Raw genomic sequence first — 25228 nt, forward strand, 5'->3', positions numbered from 1 at the left:
CACACATGCATACACACCCATGCACATACACACACAAATGTGCTCACTAGTGAAAGTAAATGTTAGAAAGGATTAGTGGCCAGCTGTATTAATGTTATCTACATATTATGTGTTTTTCACTCCATGTAGTCCTCACTTGCTACTCTTTGTTTAGGTAACATTTGTGAGAAATGAAACATATCTATGCTCCAGAATTATAGGGAAAGAATATTTATTGAATGTTTCTTCTGTGCCCACCCTGGTTTTGGGTGCTAGGAATCCAGTGGCCAAGATGGACAAGGTCTCTCCCTTCGTGAGCTGACACTTGACCAGTGCTGATCAGAGGAGAAAGGCAGTAAAGTCCAGACAGATAGATGAGGAATTTCAGATGAGGCTGAAGTGCTGTGAAGACAAAGTGATGAGACTCGAATGCCTGGGCTGGCTTCTTCAGATTTGGTGGCCAGAGTAGGCCCTTTGAAAAGATGATTCCAGAGTGAGAAAGAGTTAGCCACGCAAGAATCGAGGGACATGGTTCCAGGTGGTGGGAACAGCCAATGCTAAGGCCCAAAGGGAAGAATCAGCTTGTCACACTTGGCCACACTCAGAAAGGCCAGTGTGGCCAGAGGAGGCAGGAGAGATGAACTCTTAGAGGCGGGCAGGGACCCCATCACACAGGACCTGGTAGGCAGGTGTGTTGAGGATTGCATTTGGCTGCATGTAAAGACACCAACCACAGGGACTTGATCTAATAGGGGTTTGTTTTCCACACAACAGAACAATCTGGAAGCGGGATTCACTGCCCTGCAGAGCCTCCACAACCGCAAAGTCCCTCCTGCCTCTCATGTCTCTGCTCTGCCACCATTGTCATACAGCGCCTATGCCTTTGGCCGCCTCATGGTTGCAATATGATTGCTCTGCCTTCCCCCTTGTGTCTCAGTTGGAGGCAGGATGAACAATGAAGTCAACAGGAGGACCAGCAGTCCTCATATCAGCAACACAAAATTTCCCCAGAAATCCCCCAACAAACTTCCATTTACACTTCAATGGTCAGAACTATGTCACTTGGCCACCCCTAGGAGCAAGGGAGGCTAGGAAACATGGGTGTTTTTTTCAAGCTAAGTTCCTCAAACAACGGTATTTTCTTCAGTAGAAATGCTATTAGGCAGGCACCCCACACTGTAACGAGTAGTTTGGATTCTATTCTAAATGGTACGCTATTTGTCGGTAGGTGGGTGAATCAGAAGTTCTGCTTTGAAGTTGTAAAACTAGACATGGCTGTTACACCAGAGTGTCCTGATCAGCTTTGTCCCAGAACAGCTTTCAGGCAACGATACGGATCCCCTCATGCCTCAGGGCGGCCCAGTGGACTGGGGCCACCAGGGCCCTTGAGTAGCTTGACTCCTCCCTCATAAGGCTCCTTCTTCTACCACAGGGTTCCCTAGCAATGCCATATGTCATTGAATATAAGATGCTGTCACCCTTAACATGCAACTCAATGTACAGCTAGGGGAAAAAATGCTGTCAATTAAACTATAACACAATGTTCGCTAATCTAGAATTTTTATTTCATAATTCTTAGAAATGGTTCTTTTAGAATTAAGGCATGAGTTTTTAACCATATAGCACTCTTGCACATACATAAAAAGGAAAATATTCATAAAATTAATTGGTTAGGTATCCTTAAAGCTTCTTTCCCTTCAGAATCCAAGTTGGTGGTGTCTGTGGACTTTCACGCTCTGCTCCATTGAGTGTTAGTGATGCAGTATCTCTTAAGAGTGCTCCGCTACTGATTTCAAATTTTCTTCTAAGCAGCTGACACCCATCTGCAAGTTTTGATGTGAATGAAAGACGACAACTATATCATGACTGCCACCTGCCAACAACTATCCTGCTGTTAGTGATGTTGAAATGTAGGGGGAAAGTCCAAGATCAATGCACAGTACGTGCATTTCTCCGTGCTCAGTGATGCAAAGCGTTGGGCAGCACTGTGTCAGACACACAGCTAGAGAGGTCAAGGAGGAGGCAGTGGGATGTGAGTCTAGAGCTCAGTGCAGGAGCACAGACAGAGAAATGGGTTTGCAGATTTGGCATCCATAAGTGTATGGATGATAGTCAAACCAATGGGCTTGCATGTGACTACTGAAGCAAAGACCAGATAGAGAAGAGGGATGGTGCTGAGCCTTGGGGTGCTGAAATATTTAAAAATCTAGGAGAGGAGCCAACCAACTCGACTGAGAGTTAGCAGCCAAATATCATGGCGACCGCTGGATGTCAAGCTAGTGCTGTGGCATCCCCAAAGCTAAGGAGGAGGCGGATGGTAATCTAGGTCAAGTGCTGCTAAGAGGTCAAGTAGGATGAGAGTGTAAGAGTGACCATTGGCTTGGGCAGCATGGAGGTCACGGGTGACCTTGACAAAAGGACTTTCCGTGATTGGGGGCGGCCTCGGTGGAGCTGGATGAAAACCAGATGGATTGGACTGGGTTGAGGAGGGAGTGAGAGGGGTGACATGCTCAACCTCTTTGAGCAGTTGTGTTGTCAAAGGTAGATGTACAGGCGAGAGACGTGGTGGCGCTCCCTTTTCTGAGACATTAGGCCTGTTTGAACGCTAAGCCAGTAAGGCAGGACTGCTGGTGCAGGAGAGGATAACCGTAGAGAAGGATGCGATCCAGTGCAAAGAGTGAGCTTGAGACAGAATCGAGATCCACGGCACAAGACAGCAGAAAGAGGGGCGCAGGCGCAGCCGCCCCAGAACTCTGCCCAGGTTTCCCGGCTTCCCCGCGCTGCCTGTCCCACCAGGGGAGAAGGCTCCCGTCTTTGTAGCGTCTTTTATCAAATCCCTGCTATCCTCGGGCCCCTTGTCGGTCCCACCTGGGGACTCATTCCGCAATTAGTGAGCTGGGTGAGGACACCGGGCAGACTGGCCTGTTCCCTGGGGACAGACATCACCCCGTAGGCACCCCCCTAGGGCGCTCAGCTACCCCATCGCCGTCACCGTCCATCGAAGCGGGTTGGCTGAGCGCGCCCGTGGCGGTGCCACCCTCCTGCTGGACGCTTTCCAACCTGGGGCCACCGAGGGCGCCAGCACCGACCCCCGCCTCTTTCAACCGCAAACGCCCCGCCCTCGCCCTCACCCTCGCCCTCCTTCCTCCCCCTCCGCCTGCGGCCACAGCTTCCAACGTGGCGCTGCCTGCCGCGCACGCTCAGTACACGGGGCGCGCGGGCGCCGGCGGGCCTGGGCACGCGCCGTGACGTCAACGCGCCGCCGGGGGCCGGCGGGGCCGCGCCACGTCTACGAGCCGCGGCCGCGCCCCCTCCCGGCAGCCGCTGTGGGACCGCCCGCGCGCGGCCCCGCCGCCTCGCGCGCGCGCCTCCCTCGCTCCCGGGAGCTCCCGCTCGCGCGCACCGTGCTGCCAGCCCGCGAGTCCGCCGCCGTGCCAGCGCCTCGGAAACGCGGTGCACCATGTCTTCACCTCCCGAGGGGAAGCTGGAGACCAAAGCCGGACACCCGCCCGCCGGTACGGACTCGTTTCCACTTTGTCTCCTCTCGTGGGTCCCCGGGGCGGGTTCGAACCCGCGGGCGCGGGGCGGGGGAGCCGAGCTCACTGCCCGGGCGCGGGGCGCGGGACCTGTCTCCCAGCCCGGGACGTGGCCCTTCTGGGGTTTTAAGTTAAACTCAGCCCCGCGCTAGAGAGACCCATTCTTTAAAGTGTGCGAAACACCGCCAGCCTGTGGGAGTTGCATGCAAATTAGCATGACCGGAGTAAGCCCAGTTGCACAACTTGCAAGAAAGTTTGGGCGGTGAATACTTACTTCGAATGTACAGATGTTTTAGGAAAACGAGCAACAGGAACAATTACAAGTCAGTGTTTTTAATATCATGGTGATGATTAATTGGAGGCTGACAGCATTTCATACAAAAGAACCAAAGGAGCGGAAATAATTTTTATCATTAATCACTCAACATGACTTTCTTCCCCCGTTTCTTTCACATCCAGCTTTTTCTCAAAGGGAGGGTGGTGGTTTGTTTTCTTAATTTTTTTTGCAAATCCTAAACTTCTGAGCCAAAGAAGTTAAATCCAGGAAAGAGTCATCTTTCTTAGAAAATAAAGAGTCTAAGCAGCCTTTATGTTTCAAACCGCCTCCTCCCCCCTTCTGAGCACAGTTCCTGTTTGCTCTTTCGACTCTGTGCAAACTGGTTGGTTTCCATTTCTCTTCTCCTTTGGAATGACAGTCGATCCATATGGAGGGAAACTGGGAGAGAAGCAAAGGCCCAGGAGGCTTGAGTCACCTCAGTGTGTGAGGTTCTTTCAGGGTATTAACGGCCCACATTAGTGTTACCAACTCAGTCTTGCAGTAACAGGAGCCAGATCGAAACATGGCTGCTTTTTGTGGCAGCTTTGTCCCATCTTCTTGTTATAGTAAAGATTTCCTGTAACCTCGGTCTGCCGTCCCCCACTATAGGGCACTGATTCTCTGCCTCAACAGGGAGAAGAGAGCGGTTTTTAAATATGCTACATTCCAGAATAGGTAATATTTTTCACCGGTGAAAGAAGCTCTCAACAACAAGAAAACTAACTGGCACTAGGGAAGAAAAATGGCAAACTGATGCGTGTGGACTTCAGAGGCGTGGGATTTTAGAAAATAGTTCCACTGTAATGGAAAATAGGCGTTGGGGGCCTTTGTGTTGTATTAGTTTAAAAAAAAAGTGCCTCAAAGGGATTTCCTTTAAAGATAACTCTGACCTTAAATTCCTACCACCTTGGGTCCGTGTCCAGCTGCCTGAGGCCCTGGGCTGCCCGGACGGAGGGAATGCCTTCATTTACAGTGATGGCCATGGACCATGCAGCAGCAGCCTGCGCAGGGCTCCCCGGTCCCTGGGTAATGAGGGGTGTGAGAGTGTATGTGTTGGAATGATACCAAATCAAAATAGCAGTAATTAAATTGCACATGGAGACATCCACATGGAGATTTTTAAGATCAGAGATATAAACTGTACATATTAACTCCCTGGGAGACATTTCATGAAGGACTTTGATTTTCTTTGAATTGTGAAGTAAACAGCGAGGCTTTGTGAATTACAAATTAAATAGTTTATTTATGCCCACGGAGCAAGGAGCCAACTTAATTTGTGCTGGTGTAGCCTTGAACTTGGGCTCTATGTGTTGAGGCCCATCACTTCTGTATGGCTCAGTTTTCCAAATCTGTGATTTGGGAGGTTTGGGGCAGCTGCTCTTCCCCTGAGAAAGTCCCAGGGCAGGGCTGTCTTTGCCGCTGTTACTCTCACCATCCATGAGGATCCAAGCCCCAGGGCGTTTGATCCCACAGGTAAACTCCTCAAGTGACTTTGGGGTTAGGTCCTTTAACATTTGGGGCCCCAGTCTGGCAGGAGCAGCTTAGAGAACTGTCACTGTTATTGCGTATTTTCAAGACCAGTCACACTTGGCCAAAGTTAGAGGAAGGGCCCGGCCTCCTGGCCCAGGTTAGAAAGGGGCCTTTTGTCGGTTACGGTATTTTGCCTCCCAGCAGTGCCCCTCAGATGCACTTGCTGCCCTGGTACAGAGGCCCCGGTCTGAAAGCCTTTTTTTGGCAGAAAGCGCAGGGCGTTCCTGTTTACTCTGGGGTGGCCAGAGAGTAGGCAGCTCTACAGAGTAGATGTTATTAGAAAAAAAAAAAGACAAGCCACTATACTAAAGGATAATCATCAAGGATAGCCAAGAGCACAGTTCATAAATCAAAATAACAGCCTTAAAAACTTTGGGAATGCTTTCATTAAGTACTTAAATTGGATAACAAAGACTTGTGCTTAAATCCTCGATCGGAAACAATAAAATTCTCTTCTGTGACTATGTTCATGTTCTTTCGTGTTTTCTCGTTATTGCTGTCTGAACTTGGTGCGTTCCCACAACATCCCCTTTTTCATTATCGCTCTTACCTTACCTGTCTGCCTCTCTTCTTGCTTCCCCGGTGGCATCTTATTGATCTCTTTGTCCCTAGGGGCCAGCACAGTGCCAGGCACAAAATGCTCAATAAATAGCTGCTGATGAGTTACCCTAGAACCTCTTAGCACCTCCCACGTCCCCTGTAGTGTACAGGGCCTGCGGCTTCCCTCTATTTCTGAGCTGTCTCCGGTGTGTTCTAGTGACGCAGGTCGGACTCTCAGCCAGTTTCGGTAGCATGGGCAGAAATAGTAACTAACATTTGCTGAGTGTTACAATGTGTCTGTTGTGGGGCAGGAGGAATAATTTTCCCTCTAGGGAAAATTTCTAGGTTCTTGGCTGAGACCCCCGTAATAAAAGACAAAAAGCAGAATAAAATAGGATAAATAAAAGACATAAATTAAAGAGAAATACAATAAAAGGGAAAAACAGAAGCTTAATAACGTGTATATCTCTGTATACATAGGAGAGGCCTAGGAAAACTGATAACTCCCCAAAATGGCCCAAGCCGCCACCTTAAGTACCATCTCCAGCTAAAGATAAAAGAAAGATGTCGGGGAGCAGGGGAGGCACATAAATAAGGGTAAGGATGTTATACAGATTTAAGATTCTCCTGTCATTTGGAGTCCTCCTTCTCTTCCTGGTACAGAGAGGGAGACACAGATGGTGATTTCCCTTATAAATGTAAGTGTCGCTTACAAAAGGGTCACTTCTACTAGGTTTTCAGAGCTTTTTCTGGTCTACTGTTTAATCAGCTCAAAATAATCCTTACGCCAAAGAGGCATATTGTGGGGTGGCATATTCTGCTCCCCTTTGCCGGCACAGTTCTACGCACTTGGCACTTATTTGCTCATTTAACACGCAGTCACCTTACACTTAGGATAAAGAGGACAACTTTGGCCATTTGAAAAACTGGCCAAACCATTTGGAGCGTCATTGCCAACTCCCCTGAGCCAGCGACTGCAGGGGAATCCACCAGAAGGACCTCTGCCTCTTGGAACCTCATCAGCTCTTCTCGACAGGGGGCTCCATCACCTGCCAGGTGCCTCCCTCCAAGGTGCGAGATTAATGAGGCAGTTCATAGAGGTTTCTGAAGCGTGGAAGGAGGGCGCTGTGCATACAGAGAACCATTACTGGGGAGTGGTGGATGGCATTGCATCGCCTCCTGGCAGTGTGCTCTCGTCTGGGTCCTTGTTAAAAGGAGTCAAGTCTTCATGATTTGAGACCTTTCTGCTGCTCTTGACTATAGAATATCTGCGGAGAAATGGGGTGAGACTGTTTTATGAGCGTTATTGCAAATATAGATTAGCACAGTTAGAAGTGAGATTCTGTGTCATCTAGTAGCCATGCTAGTTCCGCAGTAGAAAGGAGGACAGAATTACAAGCTGCTCTCTTACTCATTTCTGCACGTCTTCATGAGCTGGTGGCAGTGATGTGGATGGCATCTCTTTGTTAAATACACTTTGTTGGCCTTGTTCCCCTCCATCTCCCAGGGGAGCCCGAACCAGATGTCAGTAAAGTTCTCGCAAATCTAATATGGGATAGCGGTGAGTGTTACTAATGTTACTTATGGTTTGCTTTGAAGAGTAGACTTTACCTCCCTTCTAGAACTGAAACAAATGGAAATATAAACTTGACTGTATTTGTTTAAAGAAAAGTGGGAAATAGACCATTTTGCTTCTTTTCAGTAACTTCAAAATATTCAGTTCTCTGTTACAGTAACTAATCAGTCAGACATGAGTAAAGGATGCATTGAAGGGTTGTGGGTGAGGATTCTCCCTGAATTAGCTCCTGCAGGAACATTTCTACCAGGCTGCTTTGTTGCTAGAAACGGAAGACTAATTTGTTTTTTATTATCTTCACCAGGCGGTCAGAGGTTGGCTAAGTATGCCCCCAGTGTCCTCCACCCAGTCACTGACCAAGGCTTGAGAGGACAGGCAAGAAGACTGCTTTTACTCCCAACATCCAAGAAAAAAGACCCTTTGAGTCACCGCATGTTTTCAAAAGCTTGCAGTCAGGGTGGACCGCAGCATTTCTAAGACTGTTTTAGATGGCCCCTCCGTTCTCTGGTACTTTGGGTTATGTACCCTTTCTCCCATCTTCTGTGCATGTCCTTTTTTTTCCAGGCAATGCCCTGTGCATTTTTACTTGGTTTTGTGAATACTTTCCTCTTCCCAACTTCAGAAATCTCTTTGTTTATGTAGGGAATATTCACTTTTGTATAAAGTACTATATTAGTTACAGTTACATTATATTATACTTGCTCTTGTAACAGGCAAGCCAAAATCTCAGTGGCTGAACAATCAAGGTTTATTTTTCTTCCGAGTGGCCCTCCCACAAGGAGTAGTGCCGGGACCCAGGTCCCTCCTGCCATGTGACTCTGCCATCTCGACGCGTGGCCTCTGCAGAGGGCACAACAAGTGTAGGACGTGGTGTGGGGGCCTTATGGCTTGGCCTATGAATGACGTGTCACTGCATTAGTTTCCTGTGGCTGCTGTAGCAAAGCATGATAAACTTAGAGGCTAAAAACAACACAACTTTATTATCTTAAAGTTCTGTACTGAGAAGTCCAGAATGAGTCTCACCAGGCTAGAATCAAAGTGTCTGCAGGGCTGGCTCCTTCTGGGAGGATTCAGGGAAAATCCGTTTTTTTGCCTTTTCCAGCTTCCAGAGGCTGCCCACATTCCTTGGTGCATGGTCTCTTCCGCCATCTTCAGAGCCAGCAATGGCTGGTTGAGTCTTTCTCACATCACATACTCTGACCCGATTCTTCCTCTGCCTCCCTCCTTCACATTTCAGGCAGGATCCTTGTGATACTGAGCCCATCTTGATAATCCAGAATAATCTTATTTTAAGGTCAGCTGATTAACAACCTTAATTCCCTCTGCCATGCAACCCAACACATTCACAGGTTCCATAGTCTAGGGCATGGATGGACATCTTTGGGAGAGCATTATGCTGCCTGTCAGTCTCTTTTCCCCATATATGGCCGTGACCCAGGTAAATGGCCCCAACCCAACTGCAAAGGAGGCTGGAATTGGGACTGGTGAACACTTAGCCAGTCTCCACCTCATCCACCAGTCCCCAGTGTCAGGTTTCTTTGGAGTACCTCCAGGTGTGGATCCAACTTTTCCCTGGAAATTTTGAAGTCAGCCTCCCTAAACTCAAGGATACCGTTTCAGCTGCCCCACTCAGTCTGTCCTTTGGGTCACAGCCCCATCGTGGAATAGAACATGAGCTGCTGTGGAAGACTGGGCCCAGCCTGTCTAGTTCTGAGTCAGAGCTCCAGGGCCCTGGCTAACATGCCATGTCTCTGAACTTCGTGTCACCTCTGGAAAGTGAACGGTGTTGCCCCTGTGTAATTTAAGGGCCTTCCCACCTTGACAGTCTACGATTCTGATTGCAGAATAGCCGTTACTTCCACCTGCTGCCCATGGACCTGAAAGCCCGTCAGGATCCCCATGGGCTCAGGGGCAGGGTTCTCATCGGGGTTCCCCATGACTCATGGTCAGGTCAGGCTGTCAGAGCCCAGTCTCCACACTGGGCCTCTTGCCCCTTTATCCTCTCTTCTCTTTCTGTATGGGGCTCCTGCCTCAGATCCACGAGCCTCCGTAGACTTGAGTGACTTCTCTGCCTCCCAAGGGATTCTGTCTCCTCTCCCCTGGTGGAGCCATTTCTCATCACTGAGATGGACCACATTCTTCTGCTCTGTTCCCACTTCATCTCACCGATCACAGGGGTGGTCCAGTCCATTTCCACTTTGTCACCTGCCACTGCATTGCTCTACCTGAGATGATAGGCTCACTCCTGACCTACAGTCTGGTTGTTGTCTTTTGTTCTCACCTGAGCAACTCTGGAAACCTTTCCCCTCCTCTTTTAGGTGGCTTAGCTTTCCTTTGAATAACATTTCAGCGGCTCTTCTCAGGCAAGAACAAAGATGGCATGGACTTGCAAGTCATGCTCCAGTGCCTGCATACAGTGCTTCGGGATATTTGTGTGACCCGCACTCTGCTTCACAGGCTCTCACAGTCATGAGCGAGCCTGGGAGACCAACTCCTCCTCCTCCCCAACGCCCAGCTGTGCATCTTTCTAGCAGCTATTGCATGAGCAAAGAGCACGCTGTTGCTGATTCCCTTCCAGCCAGGCACTGTGACACCCGAGGGGATGCCCCAGCCCCAGGAGGGTTTGTTGTCAGTTGCTTCCTCAATATTTGCTTACCTGGCAAAGTCTGACTGCAGAGGATGCTTCCTTCATCCCCTTTGCCCCTTGGGCAGGAAGTTGCTCTGCAGAGAGCTTTTACTGTCAAGCACATTTTCTTCCCTTACCTAAATGGCATAGTAACCAGATTTTCCCCTGGGGCATCGCTTTGTGTTTCTGGGAGGAGCGATGATGCTCTGTTTCCCAGAAGGTCCAAGCAAGGAAAGGCCTGCAGGGTGTGATGAAGGGTGCAGCTTCCAGCGTCAAGCGAGCTCTACGCTTGCTAGCTGTGTAACTTGGGGTCACTGGCTTCCCCCTCTTCGTGCCTCGAGATCTACCCCATAGGGTTACTGTATAGTGGGATGACACGTGGCCAGTGATTAGAACAGTGCCTGGCACATAGTGAGAATGAAGAAGAGCAGCAAAGATGAAGAATTATCTGGAATCTGCTCTTCTCCAGAAGCTTCGTGATTTAGATGGTGATGTACTGACAGCAGTCCGGGTGGTGGTCTGCTGACCATGTCCGTGGAGCACCACGGTAGGCGAGCACTTTACACAGTGTCTCACTTATTCTTCAACAACCCCACAAGTCGCCACTGTCTTCCCGTTTTACCCAGGAGGACACTGCAATGAGGGATGTACAGGCACCAAAGACTGTGGAGTTGGTGTTGTTAAAACCCATTTAAGAAGAGTGTATGACAGTGAGCACTTGCCAGAGCCAGGCCTGTTGGAGATGTTTCCCATATGTTAAGTCATTTAGTCCTCAGTGAACCCCGGGGTGGGTAGCATCGTCCCCCTTCACAGATGGAGGACCCTGAGGCACGAAGCATCTGCAGCTTGCCCAGACACACACACACACAGAGATGCGCGTGTGCACACACACACGGGCAGAGCTGGGATTTGAAGCCAGGAACCTGGCTGCAGGGCACTTCCACTAAGAGGAAGCTTGTTATTCCTTAAATTTGAAGCTCTCGTTTGAATAACAGCCACCACCACAAAAATCCAAGTTCTTTTTTTCTAATGTCTGTCATAAAAATACTTACATTTGCAAATAATTCCACAAAGATTTCTGCAAAAATAACTCTGCCTTTGTATTTGCGCAAGTGAGGAGTTCTCGTGACAGTGATAAAGCAATCACAGTGTGTGCTGTCGTATTTCTTGGCAGTACTGCAAGTTACAATGAATCTGTCTTCGCTTTGAGTTATTATTATTATTGCCACTTTTCATGGCTGCATTAATCACCACACATACTGGGAGGAATTGATGAAGTTAATTGTTTTTATAAACTAAATTAAGTGAAGTGCTAATGCGGGGTGCCCGAGCCTTGACTCAGCTTAGGAGTGGACGGGGCCACTCCGGGCGAGCTTCTGAAGACAGGATCGTTTCCAGTGTCACCTTGACATTCATCGCCAGTTTTCTTTGTAGTTAGCTGCGCAGTCCTTTTTACTTTTAGTCAGTTTGTGGATCACATGGTGAGTTGTGGTTTAAAAGTTCTATGTCTGCCTAGTTGAAATGATTCAGAGACCAGCTTTAGATGGGTTTGTGAATTAGTTTGCCGAGGCTGCTGTAACAAATACCGCAGACTGGGCGGCTTAAACAACAGAAATTTACTTCCTCGCAGTTCTGGAGGCTGGAAGTCCAAGATCAAGGTGCCACCAGGTCTGGTTTCTCCCGAGGCCGCTCTCCTTGGCTTGAGGATGGCTGCTTTCACACTGTGTCTTCATGTGGTCTTCCTTCTGTGTGCAGGCATCCCTGGGTCTCTCCCTCTTCTTATAAGGACGCCAGTTCTGCTGGGTTAGGCCCACCCGAACAGCCTCATTGTACCTTAATCACATCTTTCAAGGCCCCTTCTCCAAATACACCCACATTCTGAGGTTATGTGGGGTTAGAGCTTCAATATAGGAAGTGGGGAGGACCACACTTCAGCCCATAACAACACCTTTAGTCAATTTCTAATGGGCGTGGTATAGGCGTAGGATAGATGGGGGAGGAAAATGAACTTTAAAAAAGCATTTAGTGGGACAATTCTTCCTTCCTCCTCCTTTGGCTGAAAACATACATAACTCTCCAGTCATGCATTTTAAGAGAGAGTGGAAAATTATCTTAACACACCACAGAATTTTATTCAGTCTCCATTTCTTAAGGTTTGGCAGACTAGATAACCTGGGAAATCTTGAAAAGCTGCCTGCAAATATTTTTGGTTTTTTAAAATTTACACTGTTTGGCAATTCCTGGTCTGGGAAATCTGATGTAAAAAGGATTTCCAGGCAGCTGTGCTCCTGGTCTGAGAGAAGCACACACAGCATCTGTCCAAAGGGACGTTGCCTGCACCCCAGGCCCCAGAGGGTCCCCCCAGAGAAAGCCCCACTGAAGACAAGCTCCTAATCCACAATCACCGTGAACAAGAGCGAGACCCAGCAGACAAAACCAACAGTGGGATCCGACTCCCAGGGACCTCAGATAATATTTGGATATGTAACTATAAGACAAGGATGCCTAAAATGATTAAATATATAAAAGAATTAAAAACGAGAAATAAATAAGACTCCATTGAATAAAGAACAGATGAATTTGGGCAGGGGGGGAAGCTCTAGAAATGAAAAATAAAATGATTGAAATAAAAAATCAGTAGATGGGATAAAAAGCAGATTTTTGAGAGAACTACTGAACAAGATTACATTTTCTTCTTTCCAAAGTAGAATGTCCCCTCCCCATTGAAAAGTGGTGGTGGCGGCAGCAGGGAGATTCCAGTTCCAGTCACATGGTTAAGCATGGTCCCTTATTTTACCCGCCCTCTGCTCTGCCTTCAGTGCACCACTGCTGGGTGCTGGTGGCCGGGAAGCCAGCATCATCAGCTTCCTGAAGTGGGGGGCTGGCAGACTTTCCCAGGGAAATGAAAACTAATCAACTCAAAGTGTATAAGCCTAAGGGTGTTTTCACATTCTCCTTCCTGACCGTCAGCATCATAGAGAAATTTGTCCTGGACTTTGGTAATTCAGCAGGGTCCAGCCAAATTTGAAATGCTGGAGGACATGGCCTGACAAGTTGACTGTGTGGTGTGTTTGGAGCTGTGCTGTGGCAGAACACCGGCAGGAGCTGTCCTGAGGAGGGCGGGGGAGGCCCAGGAGCCCCGCACACGAACCTGGGGGCCTGCGAAGGCCGTTAGCAGGGCTCCGCTTTCTGTCAGGTGCTCACCTGTGCCAGCAAGCTACCAAAGGCCTCTGTCCTAGCTCCTTCGGGCTGCCGTAACAGAATGGCAGACTGGTGGCTTGCAGACAATAGAAAGTTACTTCTGACAGTTCTGGAGGCTGGAAGTCTGAGATCAAGGCACCAGCAGATCTGGTGTCTGGTGGGACTTGCTTCCTGGTGTATAGACAGACGGTCCTCACATCGTGGAAGGGACAAGGGAACTCTCTGGGGTCTCTATCAGGGCACTAATCCCATTCCTGAGGGCTCCACCCTTGTGACCTCATCACTGCCCAAGGCCCCACCTGATGTCATCACATTGGGGGTTAGGTTGCAACAGCCCCTCTTCTCATTAAAACTTGTCCATCTCAGGATGCGGCTCTTGTCCCCTTTCTGCAGATGCGGCAGCGAGGCTTTGAGGGACCAACTAGTCTGAGACCGTATAGCTGAGGACACAGAGGAGCTTGCTGACCCCAAATCACATGCTGCTGACCGCCATGTGAGGCTGGCTTTTTGGATATAAGGCCAGCATTTCCAGAGTGTTCTGTGGAACACTGCAGTTCTAAAGGATGATAACTCAAATAACTACAAAAAAAAAAAAAGGTTCTGTGCTCACATACATTTGGGAAAGAAGGCATGCTCTGTGCCCCTTATAAAGCTTACAATGCTCACCAAAGGCCAAGAAAATCTGTCTTGAGGAAAACCATTTATTTGTTTGACCTCACATTTCCTCCACTTAATAGACCCTAGAATCCTCATTTTTTGTTTTTTGGGTTTTTTTCTTTCAAAACAATATTGACATATTAGCCATTAAGGAAATGCAAATCAAACTACAATAGGATACCACTTCACACCAACTATGATGGTTATAATCAAAAAGATGGACAGGAACGAGCGTTGGCGAGCATGTACGAGAATCGGACCCTCAGACTGGTTGGAATGTAAAATGGAGCCACGGCTTTGGAAAACCGTTTGGCAGTTCCTCAAAGGGTTAGATACAGAGTTATCATGTGACCCAGCCACTCCACTCCTAGTATATACCCAAGGAATTGAAGGTATATATCCATGTATCCACACAAAAACTTGTACACAGGTTGTTCATAGCTGCATTATTCATAATAGCCAAAAATTAGACCCAACCCAAATGCCCATCAACACATGAATGGATAAGTAAAATGTGGTATATCCATGCAATGGAATATTAGTCAGCCATAAAAAGGAATGAAGTACTGACACATGCTACAACATGGATGAACTATGAAGACATTACGCTAAGTGAAGAAGCCAGCCACCAAAGGCCATATATTTTATGACTATTGCTGTCAAATGTCCAGAATAGGCAAATCCAGAGGACTGGTTGCCAGGAGCTGGGGGAAAGGGGGAATTGGGGTGTGGCCATTAACAGGTTTGGGGTTTCTGTTTAGGGTAATGAAAATGTTCTCAAATTGTTTGTGGTGATGTTTGTACAACTCTGAATACACTCAAAACCATTGAATTGTACACTCTGCATGGGTGAATTGTATTGTAAGCGAATTATATGTCAATAAGACTGTTGTAAAAAACGGAATTACCATCTGCTAACAACTAGGATTTCACAACACAGTTTGGGAAAGGCTGCCACAGAAGTCTTGGCTGCCCCTAGAGTGGGCTCTGTGCCTGTGGCACAGCAGCTGTCCCATGTCACCTGTGGCTGTAACACCCCGTCAGAAGCATTGTTGGCATTTGAGAAAGTATCACAGGGCAGGGATTAAGTGGGCCCCTGTTGTGTCGAAAAGATGTGCAGAACCTAAAGCAAGCAGCCACTTTCTCTGCATGGTTACACTGCTGCTCTTAGGGAATGCTTGAAAGGACACCAAAAACACAGACTGACTAACGAAAGCCTTGGAAAGCTGCTGAGTGGATCTGGAGTAAAAGATGGTGTTAAGTGCTCTGTCGTATTGAATCTCCCCCAGCAGCACTCACCTTCTGTAGTTAATAATTGTCACTGCCGAGTTATCTGGACTAACTTGTGGCCATGGGGCAACAGAAAACTTTCCAGCTCATTCCCCTGGTCCTCTGGTGGTTCCATTCCCACATCCATCATACCCTCCTTTGTTTGCATTTTAGTGAAAGCCGGTGGAATGCGAATTGTGCAGAAGCACCCACATTCTGGAGACACCAAAGAAGAGAAAGACAAGGATGACCAAGAATGGGAAAGCCCCAGGTGAGAGACCTCTGGTGAATCTCGGGCATGTTTTACATGTCACCATTATTCAGTTAAACATTAACGTTTGTTCTGTGCTCTCTGCTTCTGATACCTCCTGGGCAGGGTGGGCCCTGTGCTGTGTATTTTTCCTTTCCTAATCAGTGGGGCGGGGGTTCTGCTCCCAGACAAGGGAGAAATAGGGCATCTCGAGCTCATCCCCTCTCCTGACTACATCTGAGCACGTGCTGTCAATCTGCAGGCAGCAGCTGTCAACTTCCACTGCAATACTGAAATCTCCTTGAGACCTTGGAAAATGCCAGCCCAGCTGACTCTCTGGATGGGCCTGGCATTCTGTGCAGCCAGGATAGAGAACTGCCGATTTAAAAAGTGTCCCCAAGTATCTTGGCTCCTCTCGTTCTTCAGCCAAACCTAGAATCAGCAAGGCCACACCCTCATGAGTGTTCCAGTGTCCTTAAATGACATCTCTGCCCCCGGCCCCCTGGGTCCCTGACAGCTCATCTCTCTGTAGTTCCCCCATCTCTGTTTGTTACCTGTTTTCCTCCGAGGTTCTGATGTCAAGTTTAGTGCGAGGACCTCGATGCAAATCCATTTCCTACCACCTTGTAATACCCAAACGTGCACCCCCAATGCATGCAGCTCTCTCCGAGCTTGTCCGCGTGGAAGGAAGGGAACTCTAAGTTTTCTACCTTCCAGCTTGTCCCCAGAGGCTGTTTCAGCCAGAGGCAGGAGGAAAGTGTGGGAAGCAGCTAACCTGTGTTTCTGTGGACCAGACGCATGATTTTGTTTCAGTCTAATAGTCCTGAGTAGTAGGTACTGTTCTCACTTCATGCATGGGAACCCGAAATTCCCTGATTCATGCCTGGGAACCCGGAGTCCACAGAGGCCATACATTTACCCACATCATGCACCATCCAGTTAATGGAGCAGAAATTTAAACCCAGGTCTGATGGGGTCCAGAGCAGGCCAGCCTTCCAAAAGAGTAGCTCCCAAGAGCGTGCACCCCTGAGAAGGACATGCATGTTCCTGGTAACCCCGTGGGTCTGCTCATGTATGTGCTGCACCCTGTACTTCGTATGGGATGTTACAGTGCAGTCACTTGAGGGGTAGACAAAATTTAGGGCGAGGTTGCTGAGTGATTATTGCCCATTTTAAAATCACCCTAAGTTCTGGCTTTAAAAGAAGGCAATTTAAAGAAAATTCTAGAATTATCTTTCTCACTGGCTGTTTTCACAAAGCTGTGTTTGGAACATAACAGCATCAGTAACTCTACGAGAGGCCCACAGTCCTGTATCTGAAAACCTTGGGGCCTGAGTTGTTTCCGAATTGAGAAATTTGGGGGTTTTAGGAGAGTGATACAAATTTTAGGAGAATAGAACAGTACGCATTCCATACAGCACCCGTAGTGGAGTCTCAGGCAGCATGTTGTCATCTGTGTATGACCTTCACAGCAAGGGAGGTAAATTTTTAAAATTTACAGACTTGGGTCAGTTCAGGTTAAGTTTCGCCTCCACGCAAGCTATAAGGAAAATTTCATTTTCCGAAAATTCTTGAATTCAGAATTGAAGGTGAGAGCATTTATGCCCAGAGAAATTTCCTCCAGTAGGAATCCTGTGCTATCCTTTCTTTGTATCCAGTTGTTTCCTTCAGAAGGAAGAAAGAGGGTGAGAGAGAAAGACTTGCCTGGAAAAAAAATCCTGCGAAGTTAATGAAACATGCTTTCTTCCGTGGGTTTAAGTGGAATGAGGTACAAATAGCTGTTTCCCTGTGTGACGCAGCATCAACACAGTGAGAGGTGATCATTTATTAGCATGTTTAGAAATAAGGACAGAACAACCCATTTGTTTTCTTCCTATTGATTTTTTTCATGGGGTGGAATACAGCATTTATCGAAGATGCACAATTTAAATAAATATGCCAGAGGATGAACAAGTGCAAGAGAAAGGAGCGGGCACCCCAGCCCTCTAGATTTTAGCATCTTGCTCACCTTAAAGGTTTGTTCTCCATGGACCAAGTGTTTTGAAGCAGGTTGACTGCAGGGTAGGGTTTGAATAATGCATGAGCAAGGGTTTTTCTGTTCCCTGCAGCCAGATTGCTATAATGTGTTCCTTATGGGTGTGTTAGCTCTTGTCCTCTTGACTTGGGCTCTGCTCTTGACCACTGTGGGCCACGCCACTTGACACACCATTGACGGATCAGGTTAGCCTCTGTCAACTCTTAAGCTATTGACATATGTTGCCAATACAACTCCTTCCAAACCCTTGCACCAGGCCTGGGACTCTGTGTAATAGTTTGCTTCCACCACCATGCACTCCCTGTTTGTCTGGTGGGCTGATTGAATACTCATAGTTAATCATTATTGCTAATATTCTAGAGAGCAGTGAGCTTGGCCCTGTTCTAAGTGTTCTGGCCATGTTCATTCATTTGATCCTTGCAATGACTCTATTTTATTGTCATCCCTATTTCAGAATTGTTATTGATTATTATTCCCAGCCAGATTACTACTCCTACTTCAACAGCTCAGAGAAGTTAAATTACTTTTCCAAGGTCACACAGCAAATAAGTGGCAGAGCCAGCATTCTAGCAGTGTGGCTGGGTCCACAATCCTCACTCTTAGCCACAAGAGTGTGCTTACCAGCTGACTTCCTGTTTGGTGCTGGGCACTTACTGAGTGTCACATCAGGTTTAAAGTTCACACCACCTAAAAGTTGGTATTACTATGCCCATCGTAGAGATGGAGAGACCAAGGCTTAGGGAGGTTATCTGGCCCAATGATACATAGCCAGTCAGCGGCCATGCCAGGATTCAGCCCTGAGTTTGTCTTGACTTGGAAGCCCACGCTCCTAGTATGCTACAGAAGCCCCCTGAATTGACAGAATATTTTCAGGGTTGATATAGACTGGAACTCCAGATCCCTCTATAAAATAAACTTCTTGATTCTGGGGTTGCCCGTAACCTTTCTCATATTCCTGAAGCCCATAATCCCGCCCCTGCAGCCTGGCCATCAGTGAACGGCCTCATCACAGTTTACAACAAGGTTTCCAGGACCAGGCTGGCTTTCCTTTACATGTGGAAAGGCCTGTTTATTTGCAGAATTTGTCAAACGTTTCATGTTTTACATTATCTTCCCTTGGAAATGTCATGCCATGTGATTTCAACATCCATATTACCCTAATCCTGAAGTTTTACACTTTTTCTTGTTTCAATCCCAATGTTCTACAGATCAGAAAATAAGTGTCTAGACTCAGATGCCAATTTCCTCCTTAGATTTATATCTGCAAAACTCTTTACTTTCCTTCCCAGATATTTAAAAATGGCCTTATGTTTACTGGCTCATCTCTGGGGGCTTCCTTCCCCACTAATCAGAAAATCAAATATTGATTCAGAGAATAAATAACTGGAGCATTAAAGAGGTTATTATGTGACCAAAAAAAACCCCAAAAACAGAAAACTCTTTTACTCGTAATTATTTTTTTGCAAAGATTTATGCTACTCTTACTCCTTTAATTTTATGATCTTTCAGAGATTTAAAAATAATAATTTCTTATGCTTCCAAGTAGTTTTGAGATGCTACATTAAAAAGAGAGAGAGAGAGGATGTAGCGGAAATTTGAAAATGTTGCCCACGAATTCCAATCAGTCTGAGTTCTAGTTACTGTGGCTCTTCATATCCAGGAAGAGTGAAAGGCTTCATTATTATTAGCTAACACTTTCCTTTGTGGATGCTAGATTCCATCTCAGAACTGACCCAATTAAGAAAGCTGTGATATTCCTCCCAGCCTTTTGTTGAGGCTGTTGAAATGAAGCGCCCAGTTTCATTACGTGAAGGAGAAAATTGCAGACACAGAATGGGCTTCAGGAGTCAGTAGGATTCACTGAAGAAAATAGTTTAATGTCGAACATGTACTGAGGTCCCACCACGAATCAGGTTTGGTGCAAGATACTCAAAAGGATAGGTGACAAGAAGAGTCAACTAGAAAGGAAAGGGTTTGGGTGTGGACTGGGCGTGGTGGGAAGGGGGTGGAAGGAAGAGGAAATGTGAGTGGGGTGACAAGGACGCGGAGGGAGCAGCCCTTCTCCGAGCTCAGCTCTTGGTACAGCTCTGACTTAGGACTGTGGTTCTGTTTCATGCTTCATGTACCTGAAACGTAAGCAGATGATTGAAATAATCCAGCATGTGGGAGAGACCCAACATGGAATACAGACAGTAACAGGTGAACCTAATGGTCATACAAATGATTACTATAACTGACTGAATAGTGTGGGTAAGAAAAGACCCCACCTAAGTAACTTTGGGAAATAGTCTTTTGACTGGATACTATAAGGCTAGAGACAAAAAAACCAAAAAACTGCACAAGTCTCTATCCAGTTAGTTAATGTGCTTTTACCGGGGAATGGGTTAGCAGTTCTGAAAGTGCCTAATGTGTATATAGGATTGAACAAAGAAGTAAATATGCCGTGGATAGTGATAGCCAAGTTTCTCACTGTCAGAGAAAGAGGTTACAAATAGGAAAAAGGGAAGAGTAAAATGAACTTTGTGGTGTTGAACTGAAATTGGAGGTATTAGTATGAACTCATAGTTTTAAATGGATGGATAGATGGGTGGATGGATGGATAGTAGATACACACAGACATGTACATACATGCAGAAATATACATAGATGGGGAGGGTTAGTGCACATACCTGTATTTCCTAGCTGCGTTCACTGAAAGGGCCTAAAAGAACTGACACCCATGTAGCCACAAGCATCTTTAGGACCCAGATCTTGGTTTCTAAGCACCATTGCCCAATCAAGGGAACCAGGTTAATGGTTAACCAGGAGAAGTGCTTAATTTCAGGGCAGGAAGAATGCTAGATGAGCCTGGAACAACTCGCAGTGCCAGAGCATAAGGAGTACACTATAAAGGATGGCGGTTTGTCAGAACCACACGGGAGCTGGCCTAAAGGAGCTCCTAATGGCCAAGGCTGGAATAATTTGCAACAAAGTAAATAATGACAGTATCCGGTTGTAACCCATATAGTAAAATAAACATCAATGAGTCCATCCTGATATAGCTAATTAGATACATAAGTGAGAAGAGGGGACAGGTCTTCTTTATAGAATTCCAATTAATAAGTGTATAAGAAAGGAGAGAAATAGAATATCGCCAATAGGCAAACAGCACAGTAATCGTTGTAGACAACATCCACTGATGGATGCTACCATTAGTGGGTGAAAGTTTAAGGAGAAACAGGATGGTTGCATAGTCTCAAAGTATCTCCCCCAATATATTTATTAATTACAAAACAAGAGCATCTTTACAGGGGAGACCATGAAAAGGACACTCATTTACAGCTGAAATAAGAAGGCAGAGCCTTCTCAGACGGGAGCCTGTGCATCAGTGACTGTAATTTTTTGCTGCTCTGCGCGTGTCTGCGAATGACCACAAAAGTGCTGCAAGGACTTATTTCTCATCAAACCGTCACCTGCTCCTTTTAGCATTCACTGATAACTCTTGCCTGAAACAGTTATTCCCGTATGGATGCTGTGTCACTATGGGGCTGCCATGACAAATACCACAAACTGGGTGGCTTACAATAACTGAAATGTAGGTTGTCTCATAGTTCTGGGGCTCGAGGTCCATGATCAGGGTGTCCCCAAGGTTGGTTCCTTCTGAGGCTATGCGGGAGGATCTCTTCCAGGTGTACTTTACTGGCGATCTTGGGCATTTGTTGGCCTGAGAAGCATCACCTCGATCTCTGTCTTCATGTGGTGTTCTCCCTGGGTCTCTTCACGTCATCCTCCCTCCATGTGTGTCAGTCTCTGTGTCCAAATTTCCCTTTTTTGTAAGCACATCAGTTGTTGGATTAGGGCCCACCCCAATTACTTCATCTTAACCTGATTACTTCTATAAAGACCCTATTTTCCAAAAGGTCAGATTCTGAGGTATGAAAGGATTTCACATATCCTTTTAGGGGGAAAAAAGTTCAGTCCCAAACAGATGCCAAATGGTAATCTATGGCCATTTTTAATGGTTCTCTCAGTTAAAATTAATTCTTAAGATAAGAAATAGAAAATTAAAAACTCTGAAGTTAAGAGATGGCACAGCCTGTATGCCTGGGAATTTTTATCTGTCAGCTATTATCTGCGTGTTTGAACTTTAATTAAACCATGTGGTGAACCAATTTCAACATCATCCTTACTCTCCTACGTCATCTTTTGTGTCCAGGCTAGTTGTCAGCTGCCTTTTAAAAAAGGTGTATCCTTTGCCCCGGGATGTGTGGAGATGCCAGTGGAGTAGGGATGCTGAGTACCCGCCTGTTACCAACTCCTGTGCTGTTTTCAGTGCCCTGTCGGCAGAGCCCTGACATGGGAGCAACAGCTGACCTGGGTGCTGGAGTGCCATGGGCCGCAGACCCCTGCCCGTTGCTGCAGGCAGAGTGTCCTCCATGTGGGAGGAGGCGTCAAGTGACATGGATGTCCTTGTGAAGGGGGTACTGGTTGTCACCTGCTTATAGAGTAAGATCATAAGTCCTGCAAAGATCAGCTGTCCTGAAGACACAGGAGATCCCAGAATAGAAAGCCTTTGAGGCCCAATTTCATGGCAGCATGAAATGATGATGAACAGCCCTGACCGCCTTGGTGAGGAAATTGGGGAAGACTCTAGTCGCTGTTTGGCAGCTTGCACTGTCGGGGCTGCCTCCGTGAGACTCACAGATCAATGTTCTCAGACTGTAGGCAACAGGAGGCATAACGAAATGTTACAGTTTGTGTACCAGCAGGGAGTGGTGAAAGTAATCGTTTTGCCCGTGGCAAGTTGGTCAGCGGAAAGTTGACAGAGCTAGCACAGGCCCCCACATCCCTGGGCGGCAGCCCGAGCCAGCTGGTGGCATGTAAGGTGCTGTCCGTGAGAGGCTGCCAAGAGAGGGCGAGTGTCTGCGTTTACCAGTCTGCAGTCTGTCCTGCTGGCAGCTCTCCTCTCCATCGCTCTGCAAAGGCTCCGCGAACCCGCTCTCATTCCCCCAGGTGATAGAGGGCAGAGCCTCCGACCAGGTGCTGCCTCCCCTCCAAGAAGCACTGTGCCCATTTCCTGGGGCTGCCCGGGGGGCTTAAACAGTGGAAATTTATTCTCACAGTTCTGGAGGCCGGAAGTTGGATATGGAGGCGTCAGCTGGCCGTGCCGTCTGAGGCTCTAGGGCAGGATCTGTGCCAGGCCTCCTCCTGGCTTCTGCTAGTTCCTAGGCTGGCGGCAGCGTGACTGTAATCGCCACGTGGCATTCTCCCTGTGTACCTGTCGGTGTCCAAATTTCCCGTTTACAAGGACACCAGTCACACTGGAGTAGTGGCCCCCCCCCTACTCCAGTATGACCTCGTCTTAACTAATCACATCTGCAGCAACTCTGTTTCCAAATCAGGTCCCATTCTGAGGTGCTGGGGGCTTAGGACTTCCACATAGGAATTTGGGGAGGACACAATCCAACCTGTAACAAGCAGGCAGCACCTCATGCCACTAGGCATCTGTGGGCAGTGCCCAGCTGTGTTGACATGCCAACAGCAATGGCAGCATAGTAATTTATTAACCAGGAGGCTTACATAGCAAACGACTCTCACTTCTGTGCCAGTACTTACTGTTGCCCAGGTTGAGCACTGCAGCCATCTGCCTTCCTGACCACGTAGATGCTCTGTACCAAGGATGTGGCCCCAAACTTTGATCACATACCCATCAATTTAAAAACTGTTTTGTGACTGTACCTCCAATATATATATATATTCACTTGTAAATTATACATGCGCACTATGTGACCATTATATAAGTTATAAAGTGTATACAAGATGGATATGAATGCTTTAGATAAAGATGAAATAACTAACATTTTAAATGTCGTGCTGGTCACTCTGACTTTGTATTATCATCAGCTAATACTCAAGGTCCAAATACCCGTGGGATGAGGTTTCTCACTGATGATTCAGGACGCAGATCTCAATTCTAATGGCCTTCTTGGTGGTCTCCGGTTTGCGGGCAGGGCAGCTTCTCGTCAGAGCTGAGTCGATGGCTGGTATTCGTAACGTGGCTGAGGAAGTACCTACGAGGAGGGGTAGTGCGAGCTCCTCTCTCTTATGACTCTCCATGTGAGCTTCTATCGGTGTGAACCTCAGCCTCCCGAATCTTTTTAGATTCCTTGCAGGAATCTTTTTAAGCCGCGTGTCCATTTTGTAAATGTGCATTTAAATTCCTTCATAATCCATTTGAGCAGAGTTCTAGGTGCCTGGGATACATCAAGGGTAAAACTAGAGAAGTTACTTCATTACCCCATTAACCAAATGTGTCATATGTATGTCGCAAGACACTGGAAGCAACGGAAGGGACACAGGGACCTGTGGGTGGAGACCCCGCTCCTTCCTCTAGAGCCCCGGTGACCACGAGGCTGGTGGCACTATGCCTGCAGACAAGCGAAACAGGCCACGGAGTAAATAGTAGTAAGGCTTAATTCGTTTTGTTTTGTTTTTTTGGTAGATAAGAAATAATTGTAAATAGGACAGATTTGCATGTTTATCTCCTTTTCCCAACTACATTGTGGCCCTCTTAAGCACAAAGAACTGCCTTCGTCATTGATTGATTAGTGGTGGCTCCAATACCAGTTTCCCAGTTGTATGTAGTGTAATTTAAACATTTCTTCCAAAACCTGTGGCTATGTGTATGTTAGGATGGTCGATAGGAATGCAACTCTGTGCATTTTAATAAGTTTTGCCCAGAGTTGCCCAGTGAACACAGAGCATGATGTGTGTGACCCGGACACTTGGTGTCCTGGAAGTCCTGGGCATTAGCATTATCAGGAACTCAGTCTTTGAGTTCTCCTTCCACGTAGATGGGCCCCAGAGGAAGGCTCGCGTCTGGCAGGTAGGGAATCAAAGGCTCGCTCTCCACGGAGGGATGGAGCATATGGGCATCCATATGTCACAGGAGCCGGGCTGGACTCCTTCAGTTTGGGGATGAGAAGAAAAGTGCTGAAGGCCCGGCTTTCCGCCGGTGCTGCTGGTGATCGACTGGGAGGCAGCGTTTGCACAACATCTGGTTCCATAATGGATGCGGAAACCAGGTGTGATTGATTAGCTTCTGAGTGCCCCTTCCTGCTCCCTCGCCCTCCGCAGCCCCCAGCCTCCTTACACGACCGCCTGCTCCCCTGCACACAGGGAGAGCTCCTTTAGCAGATGGAAGGAGGACAGAGAGGAAATGGAGCTATCGGTTTTCCCATCCAGACACTGCTCTGTGCATCTGCACTGGAGTCAGCCTCTTGGAACGGATGACTCTTTTGTTTTTATGGCGTTCCTCAAAGGGTTGTACTATTTATCAGGAGCGTTTTCTTGCTACATAAACATATGAAGTGAATTTAAACCGACTCTCCAGTGTTTGGATGTTATAGAATGGAATCTGTGATAATAACTTCATCGAATAGTGCTACATATAAGAATAACTACATAGAAACAAGAGCCCTTTATTGAGTTTATTACATTACAATGACTGTGCATGAAATTTTTAAACCCTCTATTTAAATAACCTCCGTTGACATCAACCGGCTCAGAATGCATAGCACTCAGAAAATACTTAGTGAATCAGTAATAATTAGCTTAGACTTTGATTCTTAAAGGCAAAACAAGTAATTAACTTATTAAGTTAATTCTTATTTTCCAGCTGGTGAATGAGGTAAGGTCAGTATTGAGGAAGAAAATTCTTTATCCTTGTGGGCA

At 47.1% G+C, this 25228-nt stretch overlaps 1 protein-coding gene across 1 annotated transcript in view; it reads left to right on the forward strand.

Annotated features, from left to right (window-relative positions):
• Positions 1 to 3201: 3201 nt before the first annotated feature.
• DAP (death associated protein) overlaps positions 3202 to 25228 on the forward strand; it is a 66235-nt gene continuing 44208 nt past the window's right edge. Inside the window, exons 1-2 of the mRNA XM_005604343.4 lie at positions 3202 to 3494; positions 15405 to 15501. Coding sequence (XP_005604400.1) covers positions 3440 to 3494; positions 15405 to 15501 — 152 coding nt within the window. The 5' untranslated portion in view covers positions 3202 to 3439. The remainder of the gene's footprint in view (positions 3495 to 15404; positions 15502 to 25228) is intronic.

The sequence above is a fragment of the Equus caballus genome, chromosome 21 (genome assembly GCF_041296265.1).
Source record: "Equus caballus isolate H_3958 breed thoroughbred chromosome 21, TB-T2T, whole genome shotgun sequence".
Classification (NCBI taxonomy): domain Eukaryota; kingdom Metazoa; phylum Chordata; class Mammalia; order Perissodactyla; family Equidae; genus Equus; species Equus caballus.